The sequence below is a fragment of the Prunus avium genome, chromosome 6 (genome assembly GCF_965620075.1).
Source record: "Prunus avium chromosome 6, drPruAviu1.hap1.1, whole genome shotgun sequence".
Lineage (NCBI taxonomy): Eukaryota > Viridiplantae > Streptophyta > Magnoliopsida > Rosales > Rosaceae > Prunus > Prunus avium.
The window spans coordinates 24,866,060-24,876,110 of NC_142289.1; the positions used below are offsets into that span (position 1 = coordinate 24,866,060).

At 35.7% G+C, this 10,051-nt stretch overlaps 1 protein-coding gene across 3 annotated transcripts; it reads left to right on the plus strand.

Moving 5' to 3' along the window:
- The first annotated feature begins 1,921 nt into the window (after positions 1–1,921).
- Positions 1,922–9,322, plus strand: LOC110773156 (bZIP transcription factor (DUF630 and DUF632)). 3 transcript variants are annotated; one of them, XM_088254882.1, is made up of 7 exons: positions 1,922–2,192; positions 2,462–2,609; positions 3,396–4,562; positions 4,855–4,929; positions 5,723–5,937; positions 6,872–7,095; positions 8,256–9,322. In XM_088254882.1, the coding sequence occupies exons 3-7, from the start codon at positions 3,452–3,454 to the stop codon at positions 8,950–8,952; spliced, it is 2,322 nt and encodes a 773-aa protein (XP_088111008.1). In that variant the 5' UTR covers positions 1,922–2,192; positions 2,462–2,609; positions 3,396–3,451; the 3' UTR covers positions 8,953–9,322. The 3 variants fall into 3 exon arrangements, with proteins under 3 accessions (XP_088111008.1, XP_088111010.1, XP_088111009.1); XM_088254884.1 differs by having other exon boundaries at positions 1,923–2,192; positions 4,858–4,929; XM_088254883.1 differs by lacking the exon at positions 1,922–2,192 and adding an exon at positions 2,270–2,290.
- Positions 9,323–10,051: the final 729 nt, after the last annotated feature.

The following is a 10,051-nucleotide window of genomic DNA, read 5'->3' on the forward strand; positions in this document are numbered from 1 at the left end:
AGACTCAGTTGACATTATGTTCTTTAATTTTCAGGACACAAAAATCTTTGTTAGTCATCGGGGAATTTATGTCCGACATAGAGCAAATTAATTATTTTTTAATTGACTTTTGTCCTTAATAGTGATTATATGTTACAGTAAAATTGTTCTTTTATAAGAGAGAGCACGTACGAATTTAATTTCCCGATAATGATTCTCAAAATACAAGTGTAATGGTTGATATATTGATTTGGGAGAAGTGTACAAACATCACTTGAAATAGTAGCGATGCGTTCAATTACCACCTAGAAGGAAAAAGAATAGCAATGTCACACCCGAACTTCGAATTTTGTGGCACTGTGGCACCTAGCTTCATTTTCGTCCCTATTTTTTTTAAAGGTTTTTTTTATCGCAAATGGTCCCTGAGATTAACGAAATTATCACCTTTTGTCCTTAAAGTTTTTTTGTGACATTAATGATCCTAAGGTTACTTTTCGTACATCAAGTTGGTCCTGCTGTTCAATTTTCTATTAAATTGCTTACATGGCACATATATGGACTCCACATATCCAATAAGATAACGACACATGGGTTTAAAAAAAAAATAAGTATTTTAGAGAAAAAAAAAAGATTAAAACTTTATAATAATAAAAAATCTGCAGCTATCCCTCCACCTCCCCACCGTCTCCCTCTGTTCTCTCTCCCCTTTGCTCTCTACTCTCTCTCTCTCTCTCCCCTCTGCGTTCTTCCTTTCCCTCTCTCTGTTAATCATCACTGCTCAGCTAATCGAGATTTTTGTTTTGCGGATAGGGAGGCTGGGGAAGGAGGGGTTGGAGGGGTTGGAGTGCTGGTGGTTTTTTTTTTTTTTTTTTGTTCGAAAGAGGGGTTTTTAATTATCTTTTGTTATTTTCTAACGTTTTTAATTATTCATTCATTATATAATTTTTAATTGTAGATTAGAATTTTGACTGAGGAACGTTGTGTTTTGAGTCATTGTTTTAAGAGAGAGATGTCAACGTTGTAGCTCCTCTTATTTGTAGAGGGGAGTCAACTTACTTGGTGATCAAGTCGTGATCATGATCTTTCCTCCTCATTGCATCCCAAGTATTCAAAAGATTCGATCTTGATTCTCAAGTATTCAAAATAATCGCCGCTCTCTGAGAAGTATTCAAAATACTTTTCATAATAAAAATATCAACAAAATAACCCAAATATTATGACACTATCACCAATATTAATACCATTAATTATCCCCAATATAGTTTTCACCAAATCTCCATCTATCAACATAAATACAAATGCGCACAGGTGGCACCACAGTGGAAAAGTGGCCAATCTCTCTCCTCCACTCAAGTGTACCCGTATTCGATTCATGTAGGAGATAATCTTGAGGCAACCAAATATAATTCCCCCTCCTTAGAGAATACTATAAATAAAATAAAAAAAACCTAAACACAAATGTGAAAATGGGTGCAATGGTATTTTGCTCCCACCCATTACTTCTCTTAGACTAAATTGGTCGCGGTACCGAATCCAACTCTTTGCATTCAAGTTCGAGTCTTCTTTTTTGTAAATTATATTCATTTAAAATCTTGTCTGTATTTTTTTAAAAAAAACCAAAATTTCCTTACTTTAGTGTGTGTCAGCCTTTTGTTGTAAAGGAAGTTGTATTCATTTGATAGCGCTGACAGGGATACACGTAGGATAAGAGTGACACCAAGCAGCGAGGTGCTTAGGTCTCACGCAACGCGCATCTGCTGATAGGTTTATTTTTAGCCGACTTTTTAATGACTTGTTTTCTTTTGGAACGCCAGGTCCAGATCTCATAGGAAGGTTTTATATAATTAAATAAATAAATATTTAAAAACTAAAAAAAAATGTTAAGGGTAGTAAGTGGGGTCCACAATCCACACTGATCTGTTGTCTTTGTGTAATCCCTTTTGCATGGAGGCAGCAGCGGCGGCAGATTCGTTTTTCTGGACTTCTCTTTCTGAAAAACACTTTTTATTATCTTTCTATTTTTTTTTTCTCTTTCTCTCTCTCTCTTTTTCACTCGCTCTGCCTCTTATTAATTACTAAAAGAAGGAAAAAAAGGAATTCTCTGAATTTTATTTATTTTCTCTGAAACTCATACACTCTGCTCTCACACGTCTCTGTTGTGCTCTGAAATCCAAGCTATCATTCGACGCCCTCTGCGTCACTTCAATTCTCAGGTACACTCAAAATTCCTCCTCTACTCTTTTTTTTTTTTGTCTATGCTTAGTTTTGGTTTTCACTGCTCTTGTACAATTCTGCTTCTTCTTTCTCGTGGGTACTGAATTTGGGTTCAGTTCTTCGTTTCTGATTTCTTCGATTGTTGGTTTGTGAGACTGAGATGGGTTTTTTGTGTGTGTGTCTTATAGTTATGAATATTGCTTCGTTTGTTTGACTTTGGCTGTTTGGTTTTAATAGTCTAATTGTTTCTGTGTGTGTTCAACTGCAGAGGCTGTGATTGCGTTTTACAAACTCCAGGACCAAGGCCTTCAATTTGATCTACTTTGTTGCAAAAATTGAATCTCTCAATTGGGGTTTCTTCTGAGCTCTCTCTTCTGGTGGGTTTTCCGCTTGAATTCAGATAAAGAAAAATCAAGGTTAGTAGTGACTTAGAACTAACGGAGTTGGTCTTTGGGATTGGTTTTGAGATGTGAGAAGTTATTTACATGGGAATTTCAAACCTCCATATCTTTTAATGGGCCAATTCATTTGCTTTGCTTGGCTTTTGTTAAGTGCTTTTGAATATGCAGAGATTCCGTCCCTTTTGGATACTCTGGTTAACGAGGGAAAGAGAAATTGCTTAAGGGTTTTATAACTTCTGTTATCTCCACATCCATTGTCTCGATTAACTCGAGCTTGAACCAATATTTCCTTCTCTTGCTGTTGTTATAGCTGGTGTTGGTGATGTTGCCCCATTTCTTTAGCTTATCTCTTACATGTGTTTCTATTCATTGAGGTTGGCATGTGGAATTTTCTTGATTACTTCATATACTTATAATCTATAATGTCTCCAGAGGTTTTTTTTCTTTTTCGGTAAGGGTTGTAATTTTGACTATGTGATCGTTTCCTGAGTTGGATATGTAGAAGCTGATTTCTCTTATGTTGTACTCTGTCCCTCAGTTTTCTTTTGTTAGTTTTTCCTGTTGGCTAGGAATTCCGTAATAAATTTGCATTTCTTTCACAAAAAGAAGGCGGGGGTGGGCATGCTTTTGTTTATCTATCTTTAAATTTCTTTTATTCTCTTTGATTTAAGGGGTGCTACTAAATGAACATAATTTACATCTTGTGCTAGTATGTGTTTCAAACGATTTTGTTTTCTTGAAGAATTCTCAGCATTGCATGTATTTCGCATTTTTTGATAACTCTATTAAATTGAGTTTCAGGAGGAATCTTATGTCCTGTTGATGTAATTAGAGGAATTTAGGCCAGATCTGCTGATATGGGGGCTGCAAACTCTAAAGTAGAGGAAGATAAGGCCCTACAGCTATGTCGAGAAAGGAAGAAATATGTTAAGCAGGCACTTGATGGAAGGTGCTCACTAGCAGCAGCTCATCTTATGTATATTCAATCACTAAAGAATACGGGAACCGCTCTTAGGAAATTTGTCGATCCTGGTGCTCCCATTGAGTCTTCCTTGTACACTTCCACTAACGCAACGCCAGAGCCTCTTGTTCAAACTGAGAAGTCCCTTTCTCACTTCTCTTTTTCTTCTCCATCTGTGTCACAACGCATTGATGCAGCTGAAACTTTTTCTCCATCTCCATCTCCTCCAAATTCTACCCGATTTCGCGTAAATCATATGAAATTCAGGGGTAGCTTTTCTAAGAAGGTAGAAGAAAAACCTCCTACGCCTGTTACTGCAACAGTAACCTCCTCGAGCACCCCACAGAATACCACGCCTCGCTCCGCTGAAAAACCTGAAGTATCACCATTTGAAGCTTCTTCACACCCACCTCAAACTCCACCATGGGATTACTTCGATTTCTTTCACCCAATTGACCATCAGTTTTCTTTTCAAGAAGGGAAGGGAGTGAACCAGGTGTTTGAAAATAATGATGATATGAGAAGACTTAGGGAAGAGGAGGGAATTCCTGAGCTGGAAGATGAAGAAGAGAAGGTTTCTTTTTTAGGGAGGGAAGAATCTGAAGATTCTGAAGATGAATTTGATGAGCCTGCTACAGATACTCTAGTTAGAAGTTTTGAAAACCTTAATAGAGTACATGATCATGTTGAAGCTAGCGCTTCACCCACAATGCCTTCTGCAGAAAGTGTAACTTCAGAAACTGAGTTACTGAATGGGGAGAAAAGTAACTCTCCTGATTTGTCACCATTAAGAGCCACATCCTCAGTATTTGCAGTTGAAACTGACTCAAATAGAACACCAGTTAAAGAAGATTGTATTGAAAGTAAGGTTGCCCCAAAAGATTTTTTTTCAAGCATGAAAGATATTGAAGTTCTCTTTATAAAAGCTTTCGAGTCCGGTAAAGAAATTCCCAGAATGCTTGAAGCAAATAAGTTTCATTTCCGTCCGCTATTTCCGGCAAAAGAAAGTAAGATCTATCTCTCTCTAGTATTTTAGTGGAACTATTTAAGCTTGTTTTAATTATCCAAGGATGATTTATTCTGTGAATAAAGTACAATCAAGAGTTTCTGGAATGTTATGAACACTCCAGTAAACATCTCCTGCTTTAGTGGAGCTCATAGATTTAAATCACGGCACATATAAGATTGAAAAAAGAATGGATATTCTAAAATATTTTGAAATAATTTCCTATTACTATAGACCATTGGAAGTTTGTTTTCTTTTGGTGAAAGTTATGAACACTAGGATTTCTACTGTAGCAGGTGGATCAATTTCATCTACATTCCTGAAGGCTTGTTTCTCCTGTGGTGAAGACCCAAGTCAAGTTCAGGAAGGTAGGTCTTGTTCTTTAAGCTTCTCATTTTATTTTTCATGTCACAAATGCATGACACAGACATTGGTTTTTAACCAACATGGGTTTAGTGCGAGAATGGTTCTGTTATGTGTCTTTTCAAAAAAATAACTATGGATGATGCATAATTCTGTTATTTATATCCATAAGTCTATGCTACATGGTATTCTCGATAACTGTTTTGGCAAATTGTAATTTTCAGTGCAAAGATGTAATTATGTAGTTGAATAGATATAAAGAACAATGTGATTGATGTGTGTCCTGTTCTGTTTTTTTTTTTTTTTGTGTTTAAATTATTGCAATTTGTAGAACCTCGTGCTATGTGTTTGCAAGGGTTTTTAACTAACTTGTGAAAGTATTTCATTTCACTTCTATTTGAGTGGTATGAAAATTCTATGTTAAGTAAGTACAAAACTAGTTTATCCAGTTCATACGTGTTCATGTTTATCAAGTCTAGCAACTAGGCAGAGTGCCATGCACAAGTTGGCCGTGCTTTTCAGGAAAACTAGTCTTGTACAACTAAAAACTGGCATGTTTAGATTAGAGAAGAGTAAACCACCAAAAGTTTTATTTAAGAAGCAAATTGTGGCGAACTTAGAGGTTTCTATTATTGAAATGTTTGAGCGCCTGCATGCGTGTGTATGGGAACATTTTAGGTAAAAGATGTATCTAGGAGAACAAAATTGTATGCATACTAATATCTTGTGAAATCATTTAAGGTAACTCTTGATATTGGTATCTTGATTTCGGTACTGATTCTTTCCTTAATTCCACAGAGCCTCCTCAAACTGCTGTGAAGTACTTAACTTGGCACAGGACGACATCATCTCGGTCCTCTTCATCGAGGAATCCTTTAGGGGCAAACTCAAGAGATGATATTGAGGATCTTACTGGTAACCTCTTTGATAACTTCTGCATGAATTCAGGCAGTCATGCCTCAACCTTGGATAGATTATATGCATGGGAGAGGAAGCTTTATGATGAGGTCAAGGTACTGTCGATTAATAACAGTAGTAATGGCATTTGTAATCATCATTGTCGTCATCGAATTTACTGTTCTATGGTTGATGGTATTGTTATGGTTTTTTTCACTAAAATTGTTATAAAAAATGATCACGAAATAGATGCATAAATATGCTTTATGGCAATTTCATTACTGAGATTAGTTTAACCATCTTATTATTTAGAATTTCATGGAGTCTTCATTTCATTTATGTTCCTGCTTCTCTTCATGTTCAAACTCGTCATAGGGATCAAATTTAGTGGAACGAGGTAATCTATAACTGGATATGCTATTGAACCATGAAGTCATTCATTGTTACAAAAATGAAAGTTCAGCCCTTTATTTAGTATACTTCCACATGCTGAGTGTGGAGATGTACTCACCCATTTTACAACTACACATTTCTGGCATTAGGCACTTCTAACTTACCCAGCAACTTGGGAGGGGGGGTTGGGGGAGGAGGGAAAGACAAAAAAGGAAATTTGATAGCTTAGAAGCAAAACATTGATGTGATATAGTCAATGGGAATGTTACTGAAAAATCATGTTATAACTAGAATTACTGTAGAAACTAAGCTATTTGGGCTTCCCCTTTGTGCTTGTTGTTTTGATGCCCTTATAGATTGATGCCTACTCATAATGCGCGTAGTGTCAAGATGTCAGTCTCTACCTTTTGTACTTTTACTGCCAACTGTTGAAAAAAAAAAAGAAATCGGAAATTTCAGATATGCAGAAGGATGTGGAACTTGTTTTTATGGTGTTGGCATTTCTGATCTGAAACTAAAAAACATATCTGCATCACTTTTTGTAAACCCTCAGATTTCTCACCTTAAAATCTTAGGTTGTAAGTTGATCTAGCATTATATAAAGAGTATATGGGTACTTATGTTAATTTATATGAATGTGTACAACTGTTTTTTCAGGCTAGTGAGATGGTTAGAAGGGATTACGACGTAAAGTGTAAGATTTTAAGGGAACTAGAATCAAAAGGAGAAACTTCTCAAAAAATTGATAAAACTCGTGCTGTTGTCAAGGATCTGCATTCTAGGATCAGAGTTGCTATTCACAGAATTCACTCTATATCAAAGAGGATTGAGGACTTACGAGACAATGAGCTCCAGCCACAACTTGAAGAGTTGATTGAGGGGTATGTATTTTGTATGTTCCTATTTGCTAGTGCTTTATTATACGTCCTAGAAACTCAATTTTGGAAGCCAATGAAACTTGGAATTGGGTATATTTATGTAAAACTAGATGCAAAAAAGAAGAGAATTTTTATGTCAATTAATTCTTCTTTTTTTTCCTTTTCTCATGGCTGTTCTTAAGAACCCATACAAATTAAGTTGAACGTGACATAGGATGGGAAAACTATTTGGAATTGCTTTAGGTTTCTGTTTTCAGTTTTCATATAGGCGCTATTGTTCTGTGTGCATTTTCCCCTCATCCATCCCTTCCCTCCCCCTTCCTCCTTCCTTCTTTCTCATCCTTTTCTCCGGTGCATTTCTTCTCTATCTTTTACTGAAAAATAAAAACTAAAAACAATAGTGTTACCAAGCCGGCCCTTTAACTATTTGATCCAGATTATATGTTTGGTGAAATACTGTGGGAACATTAAACAATGGGATATTTCAACTGGAGTGCGAACAAATGAGATTCACATGACTTTGGTGGGATAATCATGTCTATGTGTAAGATTGAGACCCTTAGTGTGTTTCATTTTCCACATGCACATATTACGGCACATTTACGTTAGTCTAAATTGTTGGGTCAATTTTACATAATATTATTATACAATCATAACTCATAAAAAAATCCATAAGTACGTTTGCGGTGAAACTTTAGGAAGTGCTAAATCAATCCATAATGCAGCAATTAAATATGTAAACATCGTAAAATAATGTATTTATGACGAAAATATAACAGGTCAGGCAAAACACTTTGCATTGAGTTATAATTACCGCTTATAGTTAGTCTCTATAATAAAAGACGTTTTAGTTAAATGTAGACATATATCTTGAGTAATTGAACTAGTGAGTTGAGAATTTCGACAAAAAAATAAATAAAATTTGGTGAGTTGAGAATTTCGACCAAAAAAAAAAAGATTTGTGAGTTGAGAAAAGTATATGTAATTGTAAGTGATTGATTGAAAAAGAATTAGTGATAATTATGTGTAGTACTCTGATGGAAGAATTTAATACTTTTTAAGTTAAATGTGGACATATATCCTTGATGTGATTATTATGAGTGCTTCACTTTTGTGCTTCACTTTTGGGCTTCATTTGCTCTGTTCTTTGTACAAAATTGTAGGTTAAGTCGGATGTGGGAGGTGATGCTTGAATGTCACAAGCTTCAGTTTCACATAATCTCGATAGCTTACAACAATGGCAACACCAAATTCTCTGTACAGTCAGAATCACGTCGTCAGATTACCATCCTTCTTGAAGATGAACTCAGCTCTCTATCGTCAAGTTTTATGAAGTGGTTTGGTGCTCAAAAGTCTTATCTGAAGTCTATAGATGGCTGGCTTTTAAAATGTGTCTCTTTTCCACAGAAGGCTTCCAAAAAGAAAAGGAGGCCACAAGAAATCCCCTTTCGGTACTGGGGCCCTCCAATATATGTCACCTGTGGTCTCTGGTTGGAGAAGCTTGAGAAGCTTGAGAAGCCGCCTGCCAAGGAACTGGTAGATTCTATAAAGAGTTTAGCAGCTGAAACTTCCAGTTTTTTACCACAACAAGAAAAGAAAGAAGGGAAGGATGCTAACCAATCAGATTTAACATCCTGGAAACATGATAATGGTAGTGATTCTGCAGTTAACATGTTGAGAGATGAAGTTTCTCAAGACTGGGTTTCAGGTTTTGACCATTTTCAAATAAGCTTGGCAGGGTTTTGTGGTAAGTTGAACATCTTTGCAGAGTCATCTGTGAAGATGTATGTAGAACTTCAGGAGGCCATTCAACGTGCTAAGAGCCACTATGAGCAGTTGAAGTCTCAATCTTCAGTTTGAAGGATTGGCGCTCAAGAAGAGCAAAGAATGCATCCCATATTAAGTTCCATGGAGCGGCGCTCGATAAATCTTGGAAATAAAAAAATAAAGCATTTGGATACGAGTTCAATTGGGCATGGGATTTGTATATGAAGAGAAAAATAAGAGAAATTTGGTCAGAAGTTAAATAAAGTTTTGAAGTTGTATCTATTATAATGGGGTCTCTTGTAGGTTAAAGCTGTAATTACAAGGCTGGTAGCGGTCAAGGGAGTTGTATCCAATATACAAAATCTTGTATAGTGATTTTCTTGTAGGAACTTTGCCCTCCTTTCTACCAGGATTATTAATCAGTTCAAAATGTATTCAAGAGTGTGTTAATTTTATTCCCCTACCCTCCTTGCATATTCCTTTGCTACTATTTTTCAGCTTCTTTTTAGTTTTGTTTTTCAAGTTTTGTTTCATTTCTTTCCCTTTAAATTTCCTTGATTGCCTTGCTGCCTCTAGTTTAAGAGATGCCTCGGCTCTCTCTCTCTCTCTCTCTCTCTCTCTCTCTCTGTGGAAATCACATTTTTGTACCGTATTTGAACACCACAAATGATGTGAACTAACTAGCTTCTAAAGAGATTGATTCATTAACCGTGCGTTTGGATGAGGAAATTTAAAAGTACAAAGGATTTCATAAATGACGGAATTTAAAATGATGGAAATTAATGTTCTAGAATTTGTAAAGTTTCTTGTTTGGGTGACGGATTTAAAACACAGAATTTAACCTTTATTTGTAAAGTTATCTATTTTAAAAACTCAACCTCTCTTGGGATTTTAAAAATAACGACTTATAGATATAATTTAAAGTTGGGATTTATGATCTCCAAATTTCATATTTTTTCCCATGCGGAATTTCTAAATTTCTATGTTTTTTTTATTCAAATACGGGAATTGGTTCATGTCAATTTACAAATTCTAACTTTTGTCAAAATCCCAAGTTTATTTCCCTCATCCAAATGCACCGTAACTTACATGGCATGTAGGCATGCAATGATATCCCTACATCATGTGGTACTCAAATGTGATACAAAAATTTGGTCTTCATAGTATATTTTTTATTTTAAAATATGAACCT